This window comes from Fulvia fulva, chromosome 13 (genome assembly GCF_020509005.1).
Source record: "Fulvia fulva chromosome 13, complete sequence".
Classification (NCBI taxonomy): domain Eukaryota; kingdom Fungi; phylum Ascomycota; class Dothideomycetes; order Mycosphaerellales; family Mycosphaerellaceae; genus Fulvia; species Fulvia fulva.
In genome coordinates, this window is record NC_063024.1 from 370,648 (window position 1) to 395,688 (window position 25,041).

The following is a 25,041-nucleotide window of genomic DNA, read 5'->3' on the forward strand; positions in this document are numbered from 1 at the left end:
CTCAGCTTCGAGCATATAATGATGGTCTTGAACCACCCGGTATGGACATCAGCATCAGCAACAACATCTCCTTCCAATTCCATAGCAGTTCTTCCAGCAGTCTCTTGTTCAAAACCCATCAACATGCTTCAGTCAGGCATCACGGCTCTTGCCTTCATGGCAGTGGCAGCTGTCGCAGCTCCAGCTTCGACAGTCGGCGGTCCACCCGTCGTCTACCAGACCGCACCCAACGCTCCGTTGGTGACTGCTACAACCCTTGCTGCTCCCGCGGCCACTGCAGGCTCCAAGGTCAAGCGACAAGCTGCCACCTGCTACCCTCAGCCCTCCGGCATCAGCCACAGATCGACCCCAGACAACGCAGCCGCTTTCCGCAGTGATTCATACTATGCGAATGCCGCCAATGCAGCCAAGACCCCCATCGGCTTCAACTCTGTCTTCACCAACACTGGAGCCTCGCCAAACGCTGACCAATACCTCGGCTACACCTTAATGGATACCTACGACGTCCAGACCTGCGCCAACAAGTGCAATGCCATCACCGGATGCAAGTCGTTCAACGTCTACTTCGAGCGAGACCCATCTGTCGATCCCAACGACGCCTCCTGCCTCAACCCACCCAGCGTCACCAACATCAAGTGTGTCTGGTGGGGCAGCACCATCTCCACCCAGAACAACGTCAACACTGGCCAGTACCGTGGCCAATTCGAAGTCGCAATCGTAGGCTCCAACGGCTACACCGGTACCCCTACCCAGCGTGGCTTCCGCATCAAGACCGGCAACAGCGGCACCGTCATGGACAACCGCTGGCTCGCAGTCTCCCCCGGCGAAGGTGCCGCCGTAGCCCTTAACCCACAAGCCTACAAGGGCCAGACCTCGACCTTCCAATTCGGCCCCAACGGCGAGCTCCTGCAGACCTACTACGCTACTGGCATGGCTGGTGTTGCGCCAAACGTTCAGGGCAACTGGGACTTCCTGCAGTACAGGAAGGTTGGACAGACTGGTGTTGATTACATCAAGTGCTCGGCTGGTGACGGCGGTAATGGCAGCTTGATTGTTTGCCAGAGCAAGAGTGGATTCCAGTATGCTGGTGTCTGCCCTAACCGCAAGCAGTCGATCAGTGGGCTTTTGCACTTTGGGCTGCCGAAGAAGACTCCATCGGATTGCCACTGGATCGGTCTTTACATCGATACCGATATCTCGGGATTGGCTTAGAGGGAGTAAGATGAAATGGGATGATGTTTCAGACTTTCTTGGTGCTTTTTTTGATTCGCGTTTGATAGCAATGGTGTTGGTGCGTAGCCTAGATTTTGATACACAATTATACAAGCTCGAATGTTATCATTTAAAAGCCCGTTATATTTGTGACGATGCTCACCATCAAGGTTGACAGTTGCTTCCGACATATGCCACCATCGTTCGAGTAGTACACCTCGACTCCACCACACCAGTAGACACGAGTGAAATGTACTACCTCGCTGCCAAAACATCATGTCCGATCTGCTTGTAGTAGTTCACAATATCCGCCGAGCAAGTGACATTGTAGATGAGTCTTGTTTTGAGATCGACTTGGAGGTATTCGGTGTCCAGATACCGGATCGGTGTACCCACAGGCACAGTCCTGTCCCAGCGATCAGCTAGAATTGCTTCGAAAGGTGGGTATAACACATACACATTCCCTGTCTTTGCACTGAACGCCGAGTATTGCCATCTCACCCCAGTAACATTGCAGGAGGAGAAGATGTACAAAATCTCATATTTTACACCAACCACTGCGGGTGCGGAAGCATTCGCAGTCACAGTCTCGTAGACAGCCTCCCAACTAGCAAGAGCAGGCGCAGGGTTTCCAAAGGTCGCCCTCTCGTCGAAGAGTTGGAACTCCGAGGCAAGACTGCTGTCGATGAGTTCGGCTCCTGTGCTGGTACCGTTCATGTCTGTCTCGAAGATCGATAGCCAGCGGAATATGATACTGGCAGTTTCCGGCTCGAGCAGACATGATGCGTCTGTTGTCGACATTGTGGCGGCGTAGTAGGCGAAGGAGATGAGTGAGGCGGTCATCGCTGCTATGAATAAGCCCATGATGACTTGGTACCACCCTTTCGTTTGCTCGAGGATGGGCGACATCATAGGACTCGCGAGTAGATCATGGAGGGTCGGGTTCAATAAAGTTTATGACCCAGCCGACTGCATCAATATAAGTACCGCAAGCCATTCTCGTGAGCGACCAGAACATTGAACCACATGATTCATGAAGGTTCGAAGTACCGATGATTTTGGAGTAAGCATACGATCATACGTCGATTGAAAGGCTATGTGTCGCCTGACCATACGCGACTGTCCGGAACAGGGCATTGCTAAACCTTCCCATGTGTAAGCAGGCTGGTCCTCGTTTATTTTCCCACAGACGTCGCACGGCTGTAGCCTTCGTGTCGGGAGTTGTTTCCTCTGCCCATTTGAGCTTGATTTTCGGGCGAACTTGTCGAATTTCATCAGTTCAGGCGTGCCCTTCATCAGATCTTGAGATCCAGAGTGTTCTGCCAAAAGCGTAGTGTGATGGTTCAGCACGCGGTCGACCACCGGCTGAACCATTCCAGGCCCTGAAAAAAGTGCTCGGTAAAGTCGGAATCGCTGATGACAGGCATGTTGCGAGATGCAGCACGACTATCGGATGGTTTCGCATAGCGCATATCCCAGCCGTCGACCACAATGCGTCAGGTGACTTCGAGTGTGCAAGTTCAGCTGGAATCCGTGGTCGCATGGTAATACAGCTGGGAGGTCTTGACGAAGCCGTCGAGTGTCCGAGAAAGGTCACTCCTATTGCCACTCAAAGCCACGCATGACGCCATAGTAGTGGCCAGTATGGTAGTTCATGGTGATATTGCATATTGAGGTATCGTTATGCCAAGCGTTGAGCGTCATGATGTAAAGCATAGGCTCTTGCCTAGTCCTTGTACTTGGTACAAGTCCCAAGTCGGTGGCCTGACATCGCAACTGTGCTCGAACCCACAGATAACTGCTCACCCGCATTCCATCCGGGTTTCGTGGTCGAGCTCGTGCGCACGTACCTGCAATGTTTGCCAATTGTACCGTCCACTTTGTTTGTCGTCCGAAGTTTAGTCTGCTCCTATGTACCATGCCATCGCTCGAACCCGGCAGTAGGAGTATAGTCTGGCTCACGAAGCCGTCAACTAGCCCATGCGGAGGGTGTGATCGCCGGAGAGTAGCAGAGAGGTTGCTTGCACCGTCTGCCCAGGGACTGAAAGATATGCTCGGCAGTAGCCAAAGATCTGAGCCTTGTCCATGGCCGAGACTACAGCGTCTTCGTGCAGCGAAGTCACATTCGCTTTCAGTGGCCGCTACCAATGACAGCGGCTGATTTGCTAGGACCCTCGATTTTGCTAGGATACTCGGGTGAGGAATGTGACTCTGCTGCACGAAGACGCTGTATGACTCAGTCGACTACCCCAGGCGGCAAAAGTACGACGTAATCAAGCGGCGCCGGCTCTACACCACTCGGCGTACCTACAACCTTCAACAGATCACCTTTCTCAATAGTGATATTCCTGAACGTGATCCTCATCGCCGAGTGTCCATCCAGGTAAATCGAGGGCGTATGGCCAAGCTTGCCAGTATCCACAATATCGCCGGTCCAGTTCCCAACCATGGCACCATTGAGCAGCACCTCGTACGTACTGTTGCCACCATACATATCGTAGTAATTGACGGCGAGATCGTATGTGCCAGGCTCGAAATCCAGTTTGGCAGTTGCCGTTCCAGTAGTCGTGTTCGTGCTAGTGACAATCGCTGTTGACTTAGAAGCCGTCTCGAACGGGCTAACGGCGTACGTCACGTATCCTTCCAGATCCATGGACTCGGCTTCAATTCTGTGTGGATGATGGCCAACACGTCCAAGCTCATCGTCGATACCGGAGAGATTGTGGTAGAAGTTCACGATAGCGTCACGCCACACGATGGAGTGCCCCGCTTGGAACTCTTGTCGGAATAGAACATGTTCGAAGCGCTCTTCGTCGATCGAGCCTTTGAGACTTGACCACTGCGACACAAAGTCTTGTGCTGTGTCGGCACCGGCGTAATGCGCATCGTAGAAGTGCTGAATGACGGTCTTGCCACACTTGAGTTTGTGGTCGTATCCAACGTGATGGAACCAGAGCAGTAGATCATCCGGAGTCGTGTCGATGTCTTCGTACACGGCATGCACTTCTGGCGGATACTGTCCCGAGAAACCAGTGCCATTGCTGACAGTACGATCCATGCCAATGCTGTCCGAGTCCGCGCGTGTCCACTGGCCCCAACCATTGTTGTCTTGGCTTTGCGGGTTGGGCCCGAAGTGGGTGTACAAGATGTCGGTCAGCGTTTGTATTCCGAGATTACCGCTGTAGTTCTCATACGCTGGCCAGGAGTCCATGGACATCTTTGTGATAGTATCCATGACCTCCGGGTCTGGTCCGAATGTCAGACGTATCCAGTCTTGCAAGATGTCCTCGGGGTCAAGAGTCCAATCCCAAGCCATCCTGCCATAAGCGTACAGGTTTGACATTGCCAGATGGCTACCGAGCCAAGTCGTGTTCCGGCCAACGTTGACGACTGCCGCGGAGCCTCCGAGCGACCGCTTGAAGTGCCCACCTGTCATGACGTCCCGCACAAAGGAAGTGGAGTTGTCGATCCGAAGATCAAAATCTGTGATTGTCTTCCAAAGTGGTGGCAAGTAGACTAGGTGACACTGCTGGCCAAGATACTCTTGTGCGACCTGAAGCTCGATGGCAGTGCTAGTGTTTCTGAGATTGGCGAAGAGGGGCGAGACTGGCTCACGAACCTGGAAGTCGATTGGGCCGTATTTGATCTGCACAACCACATTCTCATCAAATTCTCCATCTAGTGGGTCAAAGAAGTCTCCAGCAGCGTTTGCTCGGTCGGCGTACCAGTCGGTCTCGTTGATGTGGTTGTCATAGACAAAAGCTCTGAACATCAAGATGCCGCCATGCGGTTGTAAGGCTCTTGCGAACAGATTGGCTCCCTCAGCCAGAGTTCGATTGTAGTGCATCGGCCCAGGCTGGCCCTCGGAGTTAGCTTTGACCAGATACCCTGCCATGTCCGGGATACGGCGGTAGATCTCGTCGGTCTTGTTGTTCCAGAAGTCAATGACAGCGCCGTCTAGTGGATCGTACGTGTCAAGGGAGGTAAGATTCGCAGGCGACGCGAAATACAAGGACATGCCTAGCTGCACACCATAAGGTCTGAAAACATCTGCGATCCTGCCGAGACCCTCGATGTTGTCTGGGTTAAGGGTGGTGTAGTTGGCATTGACCTGATTGAGAGCATCCTCGTTAGCCAATGTACAAGAGCTAAAGGTATGACTGACTGACATTATTGACCACCACAGCATTGACTCGGATCGATGCAAGAAGTCGAGCATACTCGGCAGCGCGAGTCAGGTTGGTGACAATGCGACCGTCATTGAAGAAGATGGAAGCTCCAGCAAAGCCACGCTCGATCGAGCCATCCATATTGTCCCACTCGTTGGTCCAACGTATAGGGGCGGCGGGACTTATACCATATTCGACCTCCGAGAAGTTGCCCTGCGCTAGCATGGAGAGGTATTCGTATGTGCCGTAAAGAGCTCCACGTTCGTTCTGGCCAAGGATTGTAACGGTGTCCTGATTGATGCTGAGCCAGAAGCCATCCTCGAGGAGATTGACTTCGAGTTCTTGATCGTAAGTCGCCCGATACTGGTCCAGTGTTGCGATAATCACAGAAGAGGCAGCATGCTCTCCCGAATGACAAATGTCAACCTCGTGCCCGAAAATGCTCTTCAGACCAATCTGGGCTTCTTGCCCAGCCGTGAAGACTGGACTGCCACTGGACTCATTGAGAGCGATAACTCGTGAAGGAAGAAACGTAGGATGATGGCCATGCGGTAGAGGCGCGTAGCGAAGCCAAGCCTGCAGACCATCTTCCGCAATGGCGAACGGAAGGAGTGAAAGGGTCAGGAGTGTGAGCATAGTGCGGCAGGGCTTACAGTGAGTGGTTGGTGCAGAGACGCCACCGATGGCTATTTGTACTTCGATGCATGCCCATGGCCATTGTATAGGCGTTGTTGGGGTGGGTCAATTCAGGCTATTTGGCCGTGGGCAGATCGCCGACGCGGGGTACAGTGGAACATGCAAGGATGCGTGAGTGGTGAGAGTGGACATGTCGGTATTGCAGCGGCAACGCACTGGCCGATGAACGACGCAAGATGGAAAGAGACGATGTTGATGGTGTGAACGAGAAGGAAGAGAGAGAACGATGGCAAGAACGCGGCCAGAGAGACTCGCGTAAAATACTTCATCTGGCTAGCGTCTATTGATATAAGCTTGGCGGTCGCGCCTTCCGAGCGTTCTCGACTTCACCTGGACGCTTCCACACTGCATCAACATCACCACGGAGCACAATAGTATGGGTGGCAATGTCTCGTACAGACAACGCCTCGGCATACCGGCCGACGTCTCTGGACTTCATCAACCTCCCGAACCCGATTGAGCCGGATGGCAGTGGATCTCAGAAACATCCCTTGAACGGCACTCCACGGCTGGAGAAGGCGCGACTGGACTCCGCCTCGAACCAGGACCTCTTCAAGCTCATACTTGATCGGAACGATGAGCGCCCGCCGAAACGACAGAAGCCATCTGATACTGCTCTTCTTGATCTGCCAAGACTGCCCGTTAGGAACCCTGCAAAGCGTCTTCGGATACCGCCGACATTATCCGGACTTCATCAACCGCCTCCAGATGCAGGACTCTTACCCTCGATTAGCGTCGAGCAGCCTCAAGTCCTCCCTCCTCGTCACTCTGACCAAGTGGTACATGATAATCGAGAGAAGGCCGTCGAGAAGACGAATTCCACGTCTGCACCATCTCAAAAGAATGAGTCTGCCAAGACGTCCTCTCAGCCGTCCAAGCAGAAGCAGAAACGTGGCAAACGCAACAAATGGAGCGATGAGGAGACTGAGGACCTACTGAAGGGAGTGGCGCGCTTTGGCATAGGTAATTGGACCAAGATTTTGAAGTGCCCAGACTATGACTTCCATCTGCGAACAGCTCTGGACCTCAAAGACAGGTTCCGAGTATGTCGCCCTGATGACTACAGGTCAACGAAAGATCAACCTGCCACTGAACGTAGCGTTATCGTCAAAGGTCCAGTGCCAGAACGTGTGTCTGACGACAAGCTGGCGAAGCTTGGCATTACCGAGGCCTTTGGGAAGAAAGCAGGCCGAAGTGGATATACAGATGCTGAAGATGATGCTTTGTTCAGAGGCTTTGAGAAATATGGGCATCAATGGGCCAAGATCAGAAGTGACAGCAGCTTTGGCTTGACCTCACGCAAGCCCGCCGACTTGCGAGATCATTTCCGAGCTCGTTTTCCTGACGAGTACTCTAAGGGAGGCCGTTCGTCAAGACCCAGCAAATCAGCGGCATCATCTGACCCTACAGCTGATGTTGATCCTAAGCGCACGCCATCGCAAGATAGTGATCGTCAACCAGAGGCTTCCAAATCAGCGAATGAGCCAACAGTGGTTGCCTCGAAAGACGAGACGTACACTCTCAAGACAAGCTTCAGTAAGAAGCCACACCAACCATCACTCTTCGCGCTGGACGATGTCTTTCTTAACACACCCTTCGATATTGCCGATGACGACGGCGAGAACATCGTGCTAGACCGCGGCATTCTGGATTGGGCCACAGACGTGACGAGACCACCGGCACCAGATCTGCTCAAGAACAGTGGCATTGACCCACGCATGACTCTCATGCTCCCGAAGCCAGTCTCAAACGTTCCACCTGCGGCATCACTACCACCAACATCGAATCACGCCACGAATTTGCCATCGCTGTCGGGTCTGATGCCAGACACAGTCAACCCGAATCAGCTCGAGCTTCCATCACTCACGAAGTGGTACGAAAGTGGTGGTCATGAAGGAAGGCTAGGAGGTGGTGTGACAATTCCAGCGCTGGAGGAGCTACTCGGGACCCTTAACAATGCATGAGAATTCTCAATCAACGTTCATCTTCCCCCTCCCGCCGACTCCATCTCACTCACTACATCACAACCGAGTTCAAGCACCCTCTTCTCTCTCCACCCTCTTCGCCCTCTTCACCCTTCCCCTCCAACCCTCAAAACTCCCCTTCCGCTTCAGCTTCCTACTCCTCCGCCTCTCTTTCTCCTCCCTCCACCAATCCTCCACAAGCGGCATCGCACCCGGATCGCCCAATTCAAACACCCCATTCCTATGCTCCGCTACCAAGCCCTCGTTAACACACCGCGGACAGAACCAACAGAACTGCCTCGGTGGCGGCTCTGTCAGCTGCACGCAGGAGAGGTGGTACCAGCCAGGATCGCACTGGGAGTGTCAGCAAGATTCGAGACAGAGCAATAGTATGTTGAGAGGGGTAAGACTCACAGCGCGATGATTACACCTTATCATATTCTCGAGATCGACTTTCGAGGAGGGGTCGATATTACAGGTACACCACTTCTGCGAATCGAGATTGTCCGTGGTTGGGTTTGGGTAGAGACCAGCCCGGGCTAGAGCTTCCTGATCTGCGGTCGCGGGCGAGAGTTGTGGATCTTCGATTTCGGCCTCGAAGTCGGACGTCTTGGGCGATGGGGACAGTGATGGTGATGGCGATGGTGTGGGTTGCTTTCTGCAAGGGGGCGCTTTGCCTTTGCGCACGTTTTGTGGACGTGGGTTTGGGGCTCGAGGCATGGTGGTGGAGCGGGGAGGGTCACAGGAGTTATGGTGAGGTGAAGTGAAGTTGGACGAGGTGAGGGGAGGGGATGTGGATTGTGTATTCATCAAGTATGAGTGAGGTCTGTGCGCGATGTTTGTATGGAAGTGTCATGGAAGACACTAGCTAGTGATCAAAGCCTTGTGATTTGTAGCAAACTTTCAAGAATTCATACGTGTGGTGCAATCGCTAGCGATGACCTGCTGACTTGACATATTGCGGCTTGAGTATGAGCCGATCGTGAACGCTATCGTCTCTCGGAGCTTCTTACTCTGCCGTGCTCCTATCCCCTGATCGATGGTAGACTGTTCACCTCTTACATCGAAAAAGCATCACATCCTTCCTCAGCTGACCTTCAAGCTCACGTACACCAATCTCATTCTTGATCATAGTAAGCGCATGACCTCCACCGTGTATAGAGGTCTCCCAAGCATCATACTCCGCCACCCGTAGCCCAATCGAGGCGTATTCGACCAGAATAATCTTCTCCAGCGTAGAATTCCGGCGAACGAAGGAGCGCAGGTTGCTAAGGCACGTTTTGAAGCATCGGACCTGAAGTATCTTGAGCTTCCGGAAGCTCGCAGCCATCAACATTGTGGCTGACCAGGAATCGGAGAAGGGCGTCTTCTTCTCGAAGCCATGGGGCATGAAGTAAAGATCGAGGTGAGTTAGTGCGGTGTTGCGGCTCAGGGCCAGGAGTAGGTGCCGCATGCCTATTTCGTAGTCGGACTGGTCTGTTTGGAGCGTCATGGTCAGTGAGGCCAGATTCTCGAACAGTGCGGTGCCGACGAATGGGGTGCGGAGATACTGAATGCTGAACAGAGGGGTTGTTCGCGTGTTGAAGTATTCTGGCGTGCGGATGCATACCATGTCGCCTTCCATGGCCAGTGCGGAGAGTGATGTGAAGCCCTTTCCTGGAAGCATCATCAGAGCGAACTCGAGACGATGCAGTGCGACCTCGGCGTTGGGAGGCTCGACCTTGTGACGGTCGTACCTGTACCGCTGTGCAGTATTGCGGACTGACATGATTACAATCTTGCGCAGCTGATCGTAGCGCTGTAGCTGTTGAAAAACTTCCGAGAGCGTGTCAAACTGCGCCACAAGCTTACCCTGATCCTCAAACACGCCTCGTTGACGCTGATGATAACTCCGCAGGAGATACTCTCCGACTCGTCCTGAACCCTCCGGTGGCGAGACAGTATCGACGTAGAAGACAAGCTCTCGCAGAGCCCGACCCAAGATAGGGTGGCGTGCGATCTCGAGGACAGTCTCAAGGCCCGATAAGCTGAACATCAAGCAGCTTCTCTTCGCGAAATGTTCGCGAGTGAACGTAGTCTGCAAGACCTTGAACGCCATATCGCGAGACGCGAGCCGTAGCACACATATATCTATCGAGCTCAAGTGTTGCGCGACGTTCTCGAGGAGCTCTGGCGGCAGACTCGACAGAGTGGCGGCACCAGCTGAGTTTCCCTGTCTCGGACGACTTGATCGAGTGCGTATGAAGGCCGGTATTGGGTCGTGAGCCGCTATCGAGTCTCGCTCAAGACGTCTCGCTATGCTCTGCGTGCTCTGGCCAATATCCCAGTTCTTCCAGAAGGCACATATGACGGCACCGATAGTACCCAGAAAGGCTCCGGTTATGAAGGCTTTCAGAAAGTACATCAAACCCATGGTGCCGTGGGTCGAGGTGTTGTTGTGATGGGTAAGCGACAGTTGACGGGCCGTAGTACTGCTCGATGTCTTGTCTGATTTTCCTTCGTAATCTTGCACAGGACCGCGACGAAGTATTCCTGATGCTGCGAGGGTACTCGATGTCAGGGTGAGGGGGCGAGTAGGTAGAAAGTCTACGGTCGAGATTGTTTTTTGATTAGGAACGCAGGCGAGCTTGGCGCACGGACATTGTTCCATTCACTTCAGTGAATTGAGAAATGCAAGCTACATAACTAGATAGGAATGATTCATCCCAGCAGGCCAGAGAGTAGTGAACATCCCACGTCGATGGCTTGAAGCGCATCATGGGCTGTCTTCTGCCTTTGCTAATTCATTCACTTTGTCCTTTCGTGCCCTGGTCGAGTTGAGCCAATGTCGCCTGTGGTCAGATGACTGGTTGCACTTAAGCACTGCGTGACCAGCTCATCCGCGATGTCCCCGGCTTCAACTCGCACTGAGCTTGCGTCAGGTCGTGCTTCGTCAAAGTCGTGCTTCCAGTGTCTTCCGGTACGCCATGAAACTTCCAGGGATCTTTCGACAAAGCGCTCTCGGTCTCGTCGGGACCTCAGCAAACAAGCCGATGTATGCTCAAAAAGTTCCATCGACCCTCCAAACTCTCACATCCGCAAAGATCGCGTCTCTCGCAATGTCAGCCTCACCACCCTCACCAACTCCACACCCTACCAAGACTTCACACAAATGATATCCCACCCGCGCTCCGCCTTCACAGAGCAGTCCCTGCACCAAAAGATCCATGCAGATAGAACACTCTCCATCCCCGACCTTCGTGAAATCACCCGTGAGCAGCTTCAGCGCACGGTGAATGTGAGGGAGGAGTTCATCGATGCAGCAGGAATGCATGTTGCAAGGCTCCAAGACGAGGTCCAGATCCAAGACGTGAGGGCCAAGATCGACGACGCAGAGGGTCAGGTCCTAGATGCAAAGGCCCAGGGTCTAGATGTCGGAAGTTTGGGCGAGAAAGAGGTGAAGGAGAGACTTTGTACGCTCGTGGAGCAGCAGTGGAACTTTTTGGAGAAGGGGAAAGCGTTGGAGTGATGGCGTCCGTTGGATCTCGACGGTCGATGGGGTCTGAAGATTTTGACGGCCATCCTCCGGAGGATGCCTTGAGTGTCTTTCTTCCAGGGTTTCCTGCATCTCTGCCACTCTATTGTCCGTGCGCAGGCTGTCATCCAATGGAAGTTGTTGCATGGCACAGTCCAACAGGTCGCGGGGTGAGTGTGGCCATAGACCATCCATCAGCAAATTTCTCTTGCCAGCGTCGATGTTGAGTTCCATGTATTTAAATGACATGACGACTGGCTTTGTCGCAGTCTCTGGCGCAATGCTCCTTGGCTCGTAGACCTTGGCGATATCCAAGCCAGAGCTGTGAGGAAAGCGTCGCGTAACCTGCCATTCCTTTAAATCAGGATCCTCTCCGGCTCCCCCTTCTTCCTCCTCGGCTCAACCTCATCCATCATCCCCGTACCCTGCGTCTCCTCCTCCTCCTTCACCTCAAACCCACTATCCTCCGTCCCAACCTGTCTTGCAGGCGGTTCATTCGTCGCATACACATCCGCAATCCTGAGCTCAAACGGTCCCGGCACCCGATCAATCAGCCCAATCCCCACACTCCTGACCTTCTGCCTCATCATCTCCTTCTGCGGCTCTACGACCATTCCAAAGTTCGTCCTCACAAACGCTGAGAAGGGGATCGTGACTGTCTCCCACTGGCCTGGTGTGTATGAAGGGAGTAAGTGCTGGTGCAGATCGGTGGGTACGATGGATTCGGTTTGTATGTTGACGAAGTATTTCCTTCCATCACTTTTGATTCGCAGGGCGAGGTAGAAGTATGGATCGATGTCCCAGAGTAGCTTGCCGAATAGACTCACGCCGCGATCTCTCGTCCTCCATGCGGCGTATCCTGATCGTTGTATGTTCGGCTTGTTCGGAGGTAGTTCCGTTGATATACTGCCTTTGAACAGTGCATGTGCTGGCTCGCCCCCGTCTGTGCTCACGATATCCCCTCCTTCCACACCACCTTCGCCGTCTTTCGGTGCCTCTATCCGTTCCTGGTGTGCGCTGCCTGGCACGTATGTGAGACCTGCTTTGCTGAGACCGCCCGTGTCGCTGTCGCACATGATCTTGCATCGTTCTATGCTGTCGTCGGCTTCGAACTTGATCATGGGGAAGGGCTTGGTCGGACGATGGAGACCTTCCATCTTGACGGCGATTATCGCTTGTCGGCGGAACTCGTCCAGACTGCGGCGCCAGAAGCCGGGAGGCCCTTTGGCTAGCATTCGCGGTGTGGCGAACATGTTGGTATTTGCTTAGATGTAGGCACAGAAGTGAAGTGAATGTTGTGTTTCAATGGTGATGAGGTGCAGTGAGGTCATGAAGCTGTTGCGGCAAGACGCCTTGGCAATGCCGAGATCGACCCTGCATGTCGAGGTCCTCGAACCTACTTTTCTACAATACAATACAAAGCATAGCAATCTGTCCATCCATCTGGAACTAGCCACGACGTCTCGTTTACGATTCCTTCAGCGATATCATATCAGCCAGACTCCATACCACTGAAGGATCCCCCAAAAGCGAAACAACCGACATCCACCATCACCGCCAACTGCTCGTTTGCGCCTACACGATCACTCGGTGACCCAATCCAATCGCTACACTTCATCGCAACACGTAGCTTGAATGTCCACAACGAAACCCCTCCCGCGCGCCTACGACCAGTCCCAGACCAACGCCGACCCAGAAATCGCACCTCAGGATGGCGAGGAGGTAACAGCATTGCCCGGCGCTCCCCAGTCCATCAAAGAGCGCCGACCATGGGCGCACTTCGTCGCCGGTGGCCTGGGCGGCATGACAGCGGCCACTCTCACATCACCGCTCGACGTCCTGAAGACGAGGTTACAAAGCACATTCTACCAGGACCAATTGGCTGCGATGCGGGAAGCGAAAGGGATGCCGCCACCTCACACGATGAGCCCACTACGCGCTGGGTGGTTACATATTAGTGAGACGGGACAGATATTGGGACAGATACCGAAAGTGGAGGGGTGGAGAGCGCTGTTCAAGGGACTTGGGCCGAATCTGGTGGGAGTGGTGCCAGCGCGAGCAATCAACTTCTGGGCGTATGGAAATGGAAAGCGTGTATACTCGAACCTCTTCTTTGACGGGAAAGAGACGGCTGGTGTGCATCTCCTGAGCGCAGCAACAGCAGGCATCATCACAGGAACCGCCACGAATCCAATCTGGCTCGTCAAGACACGACTACAACTCGACAAGCAGAACGCAGGACCCGGCGGGCAAGGACGACAATACCAAAACGCCATGGATTGCATCGTCAAGACCTTCCGACACGAAGGCATCCGCGGTCTATACCGCGGTCTCACAGCATCATACCTCGGCGTGAGCGAAAGCACTCTGCAATGGATGCTTTACGAACAAGCCAAGAGTAGCCTAAACAAGCGCCAGCTAGACCTCGAGAAATCTGGGCGGCTACCGAATGCGTGGGACAAGACAGTCGAATGGACGGGCAAGCTCACGGCAGCGGGCGGTGCCAAGTTCGTTGCGGCGCTGATTACATACCCACACGAAGTTGTCCGGACACGGTTACGGCAGGCGCCTACGGATGCTAGTGGGAATGTGAAGTATCGAGGGCTTTGGTCGTGTTTCGTGACTGTTTTCAGGGAGGAGGGGATGCCGGCGCTGTATGGAGGGTTGGTACCGCATATGTTCAGGGTGGTGCCTAGTGCGGCGATTATGTTTGGGGTGTATGAAGGGATTTTGTGGAGTTTGGGGGAGAGCTCTGGTGTATAAAAGAAACAGGGAGATGGGTCGTGATACCCTTTAGATGGCGCGTCGCATAGATGGAGTTGGACGTTGGAGGTGTAAGACTACTCTCCGTTGTATAGATAGTGTATAAAAGCCAACTCTGCATGAGGCCGCCATCTGGCGCTGCATCCATTTTGCTGAAGACAAAAGGGCGATGGTACACAAACCACTGCGGATGCGACCAACATTTGAGATGCATCTCCAACTGTTGAACCGGCATCGACAAACCTAGCATCCGCCACTTCATCCGCGGCCTACTTCATACCAGCCTCCAAGCGATATCAGTTCTCTACTTGCGACACAATAGACCCGCTACCGCACTGCTTGCGACCATTTCTCTCGGCCACATCATCAGCCATGAAGACCAGCAACACCCTATTGCATGTCGGATCATCGGTACTCGCACTGCTGTCACTGTACGTTCGACAAGATTCACTATCTGCAACATCCTGGTCTCTGCGGCTGGTATGCATCGCTTATGCAGGTTCGGTGGAACAGCTGGGCCTTTTCGCTGCTTCTGCTCAGCTCCCACGCCAACCATTGATCAAGATGTCTATCGACTACAAACCACTCGATCTTGGAAGGTCGAAGTCCGCTTACTTCACGTCGAAGGATGTGTATCCGAGCACGAGTTACTGCGATGCGCCTTCTGGTATACTTCCTTACGTGGGCCAGTGGAACCTCGATACGAAGCGATCTCGTACCATTGGGCCGATCTTTCACATCGCCGTCCAACAGTCTTGCATGGCCAGATCGTGGAGGTGCCCGCCAAAGCAGAGTGAGCTCTGCGGCGCATGGTACAAGCCTGCGTGACGGAGCGAACACTTTGGATTGACGCGATATGTATAAATCGGGCAGATGAGGTAGGGAAAGCGCACCAAATCGCCAACACGGACGAGATCTTCTCGAAGGCTGTGCAGGTTCTGGTCTACCATGGACTCGAAGACAAGCTGTTCAAGCAAGGAATCTTTAGCCTACGCAATGTCTGGGAAGTGATCACGTCCACAGGCTGCGAGCACTATTCCGACATCGACCATTTTACACATGAAGAACTCGACGACTCGATGGATCTAGACGCGCTAGCCGCAGTCTTTGCCAAGCCTTGGTTCAGGTATGCTTTAAGGAGTCCGTCGTTATGAATACTGGCTGACATGACCCAATGCGCAGCCGTGGGTGGACCGTCCAGGAGTTTGTGTTGGCTCGCAAATGCATCTGTGTCCTGGCAGACAATAGCGCTATCGATGTCGAGTTCATTGTTCGCCTCGCCAACTGGACATACGACCTCAATGTAGCGGGCGAGCGCGCCACCATTGCGACCGCTCTCTCACAACGACCTGGCGTACCAAATGCACAAGCACGACTGTGGCTATCTGCCAGTCACCGGGGTGGTCACAACCGTCGGCCAATCGATGCTTTGAGATGTGCCCGAGACCTCTCGTGCTATGATGTGAGAGACAAGATTTTCGGCATGTTCGCTATCTTGCAGAGCTTAGTGGGATTCGAAAAGAGACAATTGCACCTAGTGATGCCAGACTACAGTAAGGAGCCATATCATGTCATTCGCGACGCAAGCAGATTTGTTCAGGAAACATCGGCATCGCCGATTGAAATCCTCGAATGGGTGAGCCATGGGGACGAAGCTGATATTTACGACGACGCTATACCATCTTGTACAAAATCGACCGACCATCGCGACTACATCGACCTCCACGTCCTGGAGCCGTCATTGAGTTCATGAACAGGTATCAGAGTTGGACTCCTGCGTACGAACGTAATAAGTTCCATCAGGAACCCAATACACTACATTTAAAGGGCACTTATCTCGATAAAGTGGCGAAGCTTTCCGCCACTTTCTCCAAGGAGCACTTCTGTCTTCCAGACGATACTACAAGTACTTTAACAAGTTTCGTCTGCATGACCCCTTGCCATCAACATCGCTACCACCAGCTGGCTCAGACTTTGATGGTCAATACCCGTAGCGGCTACCACCTTGACAAGAAGGACATCAACACTTTCGTCACGTTTCTTCAAGACATATCAGGCTTCGCCAACCATTCTGTGGCCGAGCCGTCTAATCACCTCCAAAGGTCCGTAAAGTCATTCCTTGAAGCACTGTCTGAGCTTCGCGGTCAAAAGTTCATGGTGACTGAGAGAGGGTTCCTTGGGCTGGTGCCCGAACTCTGTCGCCGAGGAGATGTGATAGTGCTGCTTGACGGTGCGCCACGACCGTACGTTCTCAGGCCTGTCATGGACAGTGCAGCGGGTGAGAGATATTTTCTTTTCGTCGGGGGATGCCATGTGAATCAAGTGGTACCTGAGACTGAAGAGTGTATTCTCCTCGAGCGATGCATGATGGGCAGATCTGACGTGTCTTTCAACATCAGATGACTTAACGTGTGTAGACCGTCTTGATGGCAACTTTCATTGCCCCCTGACGAAATGCGGACGACTCACTTCCACTGCGAAGCCCGTTGGATTCGGAACGATCAGGATACAGCTGGAGTGCAGGACTCGGTAGGCTATGAGCCCATAAGAAGCTGTCTATCCGATCCGCCCGAGCAGCGCGCTTAGATCCTCGGTGGAGGACCACAATACAACGTCGCATACGATCTTCGTGATCTCTCAACCTTCAGTCAGGACGTTCGACATGATACACGAATAGCTTGCCCTCTTTGCATCCGCTGGTTCGTACCTCACGTCCCGCTTACTATACGGCCGCTCATTTGCTCACGGCGCATATAAGCTTTTCGCATCCAGCTTAAAATCCCCAGAGGGTCTATGTCTCGCTGCAAAGGGTTTATAAGATCGCAGAAACGGCACTGTTGTGCTCATCATCCCAAGAGCCTGCCTGCAGGCCCAGGCTTGCAAGTTGAGAACGCTTTCTCCTTCGGTCCATAACGTCCTGCAACCACACGAGTATCTATAACCTCTCGCTGATGGTGCAGTCTGCCGTTGATCACCTGGTATGGCGAGACTGTGGAGAACCCTGACCATCCTCTGTCTGGTAGCTCTTCAATACTGCCGTGGGACGGGCGCGTCCTTTGACCTCGAGGGACGAGCCCCGACCGCTGCACTTGCGGGAGCTGAAGGAGACGGACAAGACAGCAATATCGTTCTGAGGAGAGAGATCAACGACTTTCTGAGGCTCAACGATGGCAAGACTGCCAATTTGTTCCTGCTTGCGCTGCGGCAGCTCTATTCGAAGGACAAGGGGGATCTCATGTCTTTCTGGGAGGTCGCCGGCATCCATGGACGACCACATCGAAGCTGGAACAATGAAGGGCAGACTGGCAGTGGCGGAGGCTGGGCTCCTCATTCATCAACACTGTTCCTCACCTGGCACCGCGCTTTCCTCGGACTATTCGAGCAAGTCATCTATCAGAATGCCCAGCAGATCTTGGACGCTGCGACCATGGAGTTCCAAAATGGATACAGGCAGGCACTGCATGATCTACGATTGCCATACTTCGACTGGGCATCAAATGGTGGTCGAATGCCGGATATCTTGACCCTGCCGAAATGGAACGTCGTCCTACCCGACACCGTCATGTAACTCATCGATAACCCACTGTACCAATCGACACTGCAGAATGGGACGTTCAACGACGACGAGTGCTTTCCGCATGCGCCTCAGAACACATGGAATCGATCGGTACGATCTCCTAGCTCCCATGAGCCTGATGCTGTCAGTGAACTGTCGCATATCCAGGAGCATCTAGCGGCGAACACCACAGGCTTGCAACGACGGATCAAGGCACTTCTTCTTGATGACAAGTATAGCACTTGGCCAGCATTCAGCAACGAGGGTTCGACTGAAGCGACGTACCAAAGCATTGAGGCGCTCCATAACGACTTTCACCAGCTTATCGGCGGCCCCAATACTGGCCATATGACTTACTACGACTATGCAGCGTTCGATCCGATATTCTATCTTTCTCATGCGTAAGACGCCACCTTTGTGAACAACAAACAGCACAGCGCAGTAAGCTGACACCGCACACCTAGCAACCTCGACCGCCTCTGCGCGATCTGGCAAATTATGCATCCCGATGCATGGGTCACCCCTCAGATCAACCAAAAGGGCAACTTCGGCACTCTAGCAAACGATACCGAAAGCACCGGGACGCGTGAGTACAACTACCTAAGCAATCGCGATCCCTTACTGATGGTCCAAGTAGCTTTGAAACCTTTTCGAGACAGCAACGGCAAATTCTGGACCTCCAATGATGTCCGCAACATCATGGCTTTGGGATACTCGTATCCCGAGCTTCAGCTCAAACCGCATAGTAACGGTGCGACTGGCTTCAGAGACCATGTCAGGGGACAGGTTGAGGGATTGTACGGCTCTGCTTCGTCTGCGCCAGAAATGACGTTTGCGCCTGTGGTTTAGAGGCGATGACAGCAGCACCACCACCACCAGCATCAATACGTCCATCTCAGCCAGCGACGATTTGCACTCCATATACTGCTCGCCAGCTTCACGCCCGGAATGCATGCACTCCTCATGCTACTTGCTCTGCTGGTACACGGAGTCGGGCGCACACGAGAAGGAAGTCTTCGCATACTACGGAAGACTATGGCAACTCGGCGGCGCTGAAGGGCAGGCAGCCTTGATTGCTTCAGGCTCTTGATAGGGAGTTCCTGAGATAGGTCCACATCGGCTAGCCGAGCAGGCGGAAATGAAATGTCGCCTACACATACCCGCAATCAGGCAATGAAAACGTTTACAGCACGACGTCGACACGAACACACTGCGTATGCAAGTTACTCTTCGTCACGGCATTCTTTATACCACTGCTGCTTGCGTAAGTGGCTGATCACTTGCTCTGTGGATCGCACGGTACCATACCACGATGTAACGACTTATGTTCGCCGGACGCAGCCTAATCTTTGCATCAGCACAGCTGCCACACGGTATCGCATACCTTGTCAAGCTGAGCAGCATGTTGGCTGGTATAGGCTCCGAGCGAATGGGCACTCTAGTCTCTGCTGTCCGTAATCCCATGCATTTGAGGAGCCTACAGCACTGGGACCACGGGCACTCAATCCAAGATCCACTGACCGCACGAACCGCTGACAGAAGTCTGAAGGCTTTCGTGATTCAGCGGGCATGGACGCCCTCATATCCCGTCTTGCATAGCCAGCTCTTCGTCTGCCAGCCATCGCGTGTGGAAGTCGATCTTCACCGGTCGTTGCAGAGAAAGCTTCCGAGACTGTCTCGGAAGCAGCCACCAAGCCCTGCTGTTCACGGTGTGGCATCGCTACTCTTCATCACTCGTCTTCGGACACACTTCTCTCGTGTCAGGCGGTCATGTATCATCACAAGGCTGCTCGGAGGATTCGGAGCTAGCGACACGTTTGGAACGATCAGCAAATAGAGTGGTTGTGTTCCTCCTGTCACTGACAAAGAGCACCATGAACCGTTGTTGACTGTCGATGAGAGGGTTCATCGGCAGAGCGGAAGTGGCGCTGAGCTGATCACGTGTCAGGGGTCTTGGTGGTGTGAAACACGACGATCTTTCCGCAGCCAATGAGCTTCTTCGACTTCACGTCGCGTTCTCTTGCCCACAACAACATTTTCCACTTCGATTTGTGCCATCGTGCCACGTCCAGATATCATCTCCATCGATGATCTTCATGTCCCACTTCAACACTATTGTCTCAGCCTTAAGCCGACAGCACGCCCTTCCGACCCGTGCACCTGCTGTGTGTCTGCTAATGTAGACCTCCGCGCAACTGACCATGGATTGCATTCCCACATCGTCAACATCGATGGGCTTCCACGTTTCCTGCCGCGCCGGTCTCTCCGACCACAATGGCTTGCTCTAGTCACCGCCGCCATCATAATATCTGCCACATGTCGAGCACGTGGCGGTGGAGATGTTCTGGCAGTTCTGGCCTCCACCTCCACAAATAGGCTTGAAGCCTAGTCCACAAAAGTCCATGCCAAGAGGCGCCACCGCTTTATTCAGACGGTTCAGCCAGCCTCATCCGGATCTTCGTGGAGGCATCCTGGGCGTCAGGAGACCTTCTGTCAATCTTGAAAGCATGTTGCATCTGCTTCCCAGGACCCAGAGGCTTCTTGTTGATGTGGTGGAATCATCGTGCCGCTTCCGACCTGGACTATCCTCGATCTAACACGACGGGACTCCGAGCTGCTTGGGAGAAAACAAAGATTCAATGCGGACGTCTGCATGAGTTTCTTCAGTGTAGGCGTGCCTGCTACAAGCCGCATCAAGCCCACATGCCAAGCCCTACCCTCGTGTTGCATTGCACTAATGTCTGCATACCCGCTTTACGCAGCAGCGCCTCAAAGGAGATCCAGTCTCAAACGGGCAACTTTTGGACGTTGCCGCCGTCGATTCAGCTTCTGTTTGATGAATGTACGCCTGCATTCGCTTGCAGGAAACCTTCAAGCCGCTCTCGAAGATGGCCAGCTGAACGAGCACACATGTAAGGAGGCGGATCTTGAGCATGCCCGGTCGAGCGCCTCGGGGGCGCAAGTAACACTGTCTGACGAGACTCATAAGAGTGACAACGTCGCTCGCTGCCTTTCCTCTGTCACTCTGTCAATTTCCCTTTCGACAGCCACTTACGGTATAGGTCGCAAATATGGTGCGAGCCATAGTCACCCTGGCCTTTGGCCTGCTGCTTGCCAGTGGCAGTGCACTCGCAGGAAACTCGTGCTCTTCAAGTAAGCTGCACTGCTACCATCATCCTTAATGATGCTGACCATCACAGACCAGTACCAGTCTTTGATGAAGATGACTGCCAACGATCGATCCGTGCAGCAGTACTGCCACTCAATGCCCCAGAGACACAGATTCGATCGAAACAAGTGCCCTAAGGCGCTCAGGGCGATGTCTTACGACAAAGTCAAGGAATATTGCGGTTGCTACAAGAACACTTGCATGCCGACCAACTGTGGCTACAAGACCACATGTTCCAAGTCTCCATGCGGCAACTACTGCGCCGACCTTCAGTCTGATGCCAAGAGCTGCGGTAGCTGTGGCAAACAGGTATGTCTCCCATTGCCGCCGATAAGCCTATTTCTGACACACGAATCAGTGCAAGTACGGAGAAGTCTGCAAGTCCGGGAAGTGCAAGGCGACTTGCCCTTCTGATAAACCAGACTCCTGCCCGGACCCAAGCAAGTACGGACAGTTAACATGCACGAACAAGAAGACCGACAAGAAGAACTGCGGGAGATGTGGAACCCAGGTGAGTAGCCTCACGGCAGGTCTAGACGTCGCAGCCGTCGCCGCATCCCTCGCGCTCCTCTTCTCAAGCTTCATGTCGGTGGTCCATTGCACTTGGCAGTCACCTCACCCTGCTCTCCAGGACTCGCTATCATGCCATCTGATCTTGTGAGGTACCAAGTCACATTGCTAACACATCAACAGTGCAAATATGGCGAGGATTGTCAATATGGTCAATGCAAACCAGTCTGCCCAGCCGACAAGCCGGACCAGTGCCCCAATCCACAAAAGTATGGCGCCTTGGAATGTACCAACAAGCAGAAGGATCTCAAGAACTGTGGACAGTGTGGAACGAAGGTAAACCATCTTTGATCTGCCCAAAATGACGTTACTAACATATTGAAAGTGCAAATCCGGCGAGGAATGCAAATATGGTCAATGTAAACCAATCTGCCCAGCGGACAAGCCGGACCAGTGCCCGAACCCACAGAAATATGGCGCCTTGGAGTGCAGCAACAAACAGAAGGACGCCAAGAATTGCGGACAATGTGGTACCAAGGTAAGGCGTCTTTTGATATCCGAACACGCTCACAGAACCCTGGCTGACCTCGGCGTGTAGTGTTACGACCAGCAGACCTGTAAGGGAGGAAACTGCCAATGTCCCGAGCAGCTCCCTCTGGCTTGTGGCCAGAAAGAGAGCCTCAAGTGTGTTGATCCAACAAAGCCAGAGAACTGTGGGACTTGCGGAAACAAGGTGAGAGGATCATGTTTCGTGTCACCCTGTGGGAGACGGAGACTGACGTTGAGATCGTAGTGCACCGCTCCACAGATCTGCAAGGACAAGTCTTGCCAATGTCCGGCTGAGAAGCCCACGACATGTGGAACGTCATGCGTGAGTATCTTTGGTAGTTATCATATTGCTACATGACTAATGTGCTGCAGTGCTTGTCGACGGAAGTTTGCAAGGAGACAATGGGAGTAAAGAGCTGCGCCCCAGCACCAGTTGTTTGCACCCCGAACGAGGCGCCCTGCGCGAAGGCTGATGACTGTGTAAGACCACCTTGAAGTATATGGTTTATGATTTTGACTAACGACTATCGCCTCACAGTGTTCCAAGACATGCAGCTTACCAGACGTCGTGATTAAAACAGGAACAAAGCCGGGAACCTGCAAGCCGGCTTGCACTCCAGCCGACAGCGAATGCACAACCGATAGCCAATGCGTGAGTATCCGGCGTGAGCAGCTCAATATTCGGACACAGCTGACGTTTCTACACCACAGTGCTCTGGCAACAAGTGCACTCTAACGCCCGTTTTTGAGAAACTCCAGGCCCGGGGCGTGCTCCGCATGAAGACCTGCCAGCCCGAGCTAGTCTGCAAGGCGAAAGATCAGACATGTACCATGGACAGCGACTGTGTTAGTACCTCATCCTTAAACTGTCGATCCCTCTTAGCTGACCTTCCTTCACAGTGCTCCGACCAGAACTTGGAATGCAAGGCCACACCATCGATGAAGAGGGGCTTGGGGGGTATCGTCCCGAAGACTTGCCAGCCAAAGGTGGTCTGCAAGGTGAAACATCAGCCATGTACAAATGACGGCGAATGTGTGAGTACCTCTTCCCTGGAGCAACGACCAGTCCCAGCTAACTTTCTCTTCGCAGTGCTCCGACCAGAGCTTGGAATGCAGGGCCGTGCTATCCATGAAGAAAAGGACTCCTATCGAAGTCATCCCGATGAAGACCTGTCAGCCAAAAGTGGTCTGCAAGGCGAAGGATCAGACATGCACAAGCGATGGCGACTGTGTCAGTACCCTGTTCTTGAAGCATCGTATATGATTAGCTGACTTTCTATTATAGTGCTCCGACCAGAGCTCGGAATGCAAGGCCGTGCTATCCAAGAAGAAAAGGAATCCTCTGGAAGTCATTCCCGCGAAGACCTGCCAGCCGAAGGTGACCTGCAAGCAACCAACTGAGTCCTGCACAACCGATAATGATTGCTGTGACCCAACAACCAACTTCTGTGACCCTACCCTGATCAGGAAGAAGGCAGTGGGACGAGCCGCCCCCATTATCATCCGCGAGGAGGGCACCTGCAAGCCCCGAGCACCAACATGCAATGCGCAGACCCAAACAACATGTGGCGATACCTGCTGCACGACCGCTACCCAGGATTGCATTGCCAACATCTGCCAGAATAAGCCTCTGTGTATCTCTGAAGGCATCTTCTGTTTAACCGATAGCCTCACAAGATGTGTCAGTATACTCCAAGCCTACAATCGTCGAACCTCACTGACCGAGTGGCTTTGGCTTCTTAGTGTAGCGGCAGATGTAATACCCCCAGCGGTAGTACAGCAGGAGTTTGTGCGCCCGCATGTGACGTCGGCAAATCACCATGTGGATCAACGAACTGCGTATGTATTCTCGAGCTACTCGCATGTCACGACTCCACAAGCTAACGGATTTATCGATAGTGCGATGATGATACCGAGACCTGTAACTCTGTGACGAAGTTGTGCGAGCCTACCTCCACCTGCGTCGCGGATGACCGCGAGTGTATCTCTGATGAAAGCACTTGCGTAAGTATTCGAGAGCAGACACAAAGCATTTGATCATCAGACTGACCTCGCCTGTTCACGATCTATAGTGCAACGGAGCTTGCAACACAGTCGATAATGCACTTCTTGGTACCTGCGGTGCAATCTCAGCGACATGCCCAGTGGATCAGACGCCTTGCGGGGAGACAAACTGTGTACGTAGCTTTCCTGGCTCCACGATGGGACCTGACTGCTGAGCTAACATGATCTCTAACAGTGCTCTGCTACTAAAACTTGCGATGCCGATACGAAAGTGTGTGTGGACTGCCTGCCAGGGAGAGAGTTCTGCACTAAGAACTCAGACTGCGTAAGTCCTCTCGCAAACTTGTGATCGTTCAAAGCAACTGACAAACCTGTCTTCCGGCTTGTAGTGCAGTGGAGATTGCGTTAATCCCCTCTCAGCTGGAGTATGTGCGGAGCGCTCGAACTAGAAACTGTGCCGTTGGCTCAGCGCAGGACCACAAGTGGCGGGTCATGTGTAAGTCATTCACGAGTTGCGGTTGCCCAGCATCGCTGACCCTTACCCCCCTCACAGTGCACCACGACCGCTGGATGATCACTGAGCAAGAGCCACGCGAGCGATGTTCAAGGCTAGGCAACCCCGGGGACTTACGCGAACGGGATGAATGTGAAGCTATGGATGATTCTACGCTATAATTCAGACAACGGTCCGCGACTTACGACTCTCTTCTCACTGCTTCATTCCTATTACTCGTGTTGTCATGGACACTGGTCCGAAGTCACCGACGGGACAGGCAAAGCGGATCAGTGTCAAGGACACCACGTGTACCCGACAGAGGGGTGATGGTTAGCCTGCATTCCCGACCTCTACTTCGACTTCGAAGCGTAGTTCTGGGGACGATCGGTCAGTGGCCTTGCATGGAAACTCCGATTCGACTGGTGTCCCACGCGAGAAC

The 25,041-nt window shown here is 53.3% G+C and overlaps 12 protein-coding genes across 12 annotated transcripts; 7 read left to right on the forward strand and 5 right to left on the reverse strand.

Moving 5' to 3' along the window:
* Positions 1-123: 123 nt before the first annotated feature.
* On the forward strand, positions 124-1,212 carry CLAFUR5_14215 (uncharacterized protein; the record flags this gene model as incomplete). Its single annotated transcript, XM_047913363.1, has 1 exon — positions 124-1,212. The coding sequence occupies one exon, from the start codon at positions 124-126 to the stop codon at positions 1,210-1,212; it is 1,089 nt and encodes a 362-aa protein (XP_047769393.1).
* A 255-nt stretch (positions 1,213-1,467) lies between these two features.
* Positions 1,468-2,124, reverse strand: CLAFUR5_14216 (uncharacterized protein; the record flags this gene model as incomplete). The annotated part of the gene is made up of 2 exons (XM_047913364.1): positions 1,468-1,618; positions 1,670-2,124. The coding sequence occupies 2 exons, from the start codon at positions 2,122-2,124 to the stop codon at positions 1,468-1,470; spliced, it is 606 nt and encodes a 201-aa protein (XP_047769390.1).
* A 1,324-nt stretch (positions 2,125-3,448) lies between these two features.
* On the reverse strand, positions 3,449-6,017 carry CLAFUR5_14217 (putative alpha-glucuronidase A; the record flags this gene model as incomplete). The annotated part of the gene is made up of 2 exons (XM_047913365.1): positions 3,449-5,323; positions 5,382-6,017. 2 exons carry the CDS (start codon positions 6,015-6,017, stop codon positions 3,449-3,451), a joined length of 2,511 nt encoding a protein of 836 aa, XP_047769738.1.
* Positions 6,018-6,463: 446 nt separating this feature from the next.
* Positions 6,464-8,041, forward strand: CLAFUR5_14218 (telomere-associated protein 1; the record flags this gene model as incomplete). The annotated part of the gene is made up of 1 exon (XM_047913366.1): positions 6,464-8,041. The coding sequence occupies one exon, from the start codon at positions 6,464-6,466 to the stop codon at positions 8,039-8,041; it is 1,578 nt and encodes a 525-aa protein (XP_047769326.1).
* Positions 8,042-8,110: 69 nt separating this feature from the next.
* Positions 8,111-8,761, reverse strand: CLAFUR5_20379 (uncharacterized protein; the record flags this gene model as incomplete). The annotated part of the gene is made up of 2 exons (XM_059463215.1): positions 8,111-8,395; positions 8,456-8,761. The coding sequence occupies 2 exons, from the start codon at positions 8,759-8,761 to the stop codon at positions 8,111-8,113; spliced, it is 591 nt and encodes a 196-aa protein (XP_059319198.1).
* A 183-nt stretch (positions 8,762-8,944) lies between these two features.
* Positions 8,945-10,454, reverse strand: CLAFUR5_14219 (uncharacterized protein; the record flags this gene model as incomplete). The annotated part of the gene is made up of 2 exons (XM_047913367.1): positions 8,945-9,088; positions 9,153-10,454. 2 exons carry the CDS (start codon positions 10,452-10,454, stop codon positions 8,945-8,947), a joined length of 1,446 nt encoding a protein of 481 aa, XP_047769388.1.
* A 738-nt stretch (positions 10,455-11,192) lies between these two features.
* Positions 11,193-11,549, forward strand: CLAFUR5_14220 (uncharacterized protein; the record flags this gene model as incomplete). The annotated part of the gene is made up of 1 exon (XM_047913368.1): positions 11,193-11,549. The coding sequence occupies one exon, from the start codon at positions 11,193-11,195 to the stop codon at positions 11,547-11,549; it is 357 nt and encodes a 118-aa protein (XP_047769678.1).
* Positions 11,550-11,911: 362 nt separating this feature from the next.
* On the reverse strand, positions 11,912-12,808 carry CLAFUR5_14221 (Complex I intermediate-associated protein 30, mitochondrial; the record flags this gene model as incomplete). The annotated part of the gene is made up of 1 exon (XM_047913369.1): positions 11,912-12,808. The coding sequence occupies one exon, from the start codon at positions 12,806-12,808 to the stop codon at positions 11,912-11,914; it is 897 nt and encodes a 298-aa protein (XP_047769677.1).
* A 382-nt stretch (positions 12,809-13,190) lies between these two features.
* Positions 13,191-14,318, forward strand: CLAFUR5_14222 (uncharacterized protein; the record flags this gene model as incomplete). Its single annotated transcript, XM_047913370.1, has 1 exon — positions 13,191-14,318. The coding sequence occupies one exon, from the start codon at positions 13,191-13,193 to the stop codon at positions 14,316-14,318; it is 1,128 nt and encodes a 375-aa protein (XP_047769676.1).
* An 809-nt stretch (positions 14,319-15,127) lies between these two features.
* On the forward strand, positions 15,128-16,071 carry CLAFUR5_14223 (uncharacterized protein; the record flags this gene model as incomplete). Its single annotated transcript, XM_047913371.1, has 2 exons — positions 15,128-15,444; positions 15,501-16,071. The coding sequence occupies 2 exons, from the start codon at positions 15,128-15,130 to the stop codon at positions 16,069-16,071; spliced, it is 888 nt and encodes a 295-aa protein (XP_047769675.1).
* Positions 16,072-17,298: 1,227 nt separating this feature from the next.
* On the forward strand, positions 17,299-18,723 carry CLAFUR5_14224 (Tyrosinase; the record flags this gene model as incomplete). Its single annotated transcript, XM_047913372.1, has 4 exons — positions 17,299-17,877; positions 17,923-18,275; positions 18,339-18,460; positions 18,512-18,723. The coding sequence occupies 4 exons, from the start codon at positions 17,299-17,301 to the stop codon at positions 18,721-18,723; spliced, it is 1,266 nt and encodes a 421-aa protein (XP_047769420.1).
* A 2,222-nt stretch (positions 18,724-20,945) lies between these two features.
* CLAFUR5_14225 (uncharacterized protein) lies at positions 20,946-23,503 on the forward strand (the record flags this gene model as incomplete). The annotated part of the gene is made up of 13 exons (XM_047913373.1): positions 20,946-21,027; positions 21,075-21,352; positions 21,402-21,554; positions 21,737-21,889; positions 21,939-22,091; positions 22,152-22,286; positions 22,347-22,424; positions 22,475-22,582; positions 22,641-22,754; positions 22,814-22,952; positions 23,003-23,101; positions 23,193-23,333; positions 23,388-23,503. 13 exons carry the CDS (start codon positions 20,946-20,948, stop codon positions 23,501-23,503), a joined length of 1,749 nt encoding a protein of 582 aa, XP_047769429.1.
* Positions 23,504-25,041: the final 1,538 nt, after the last annotated feature.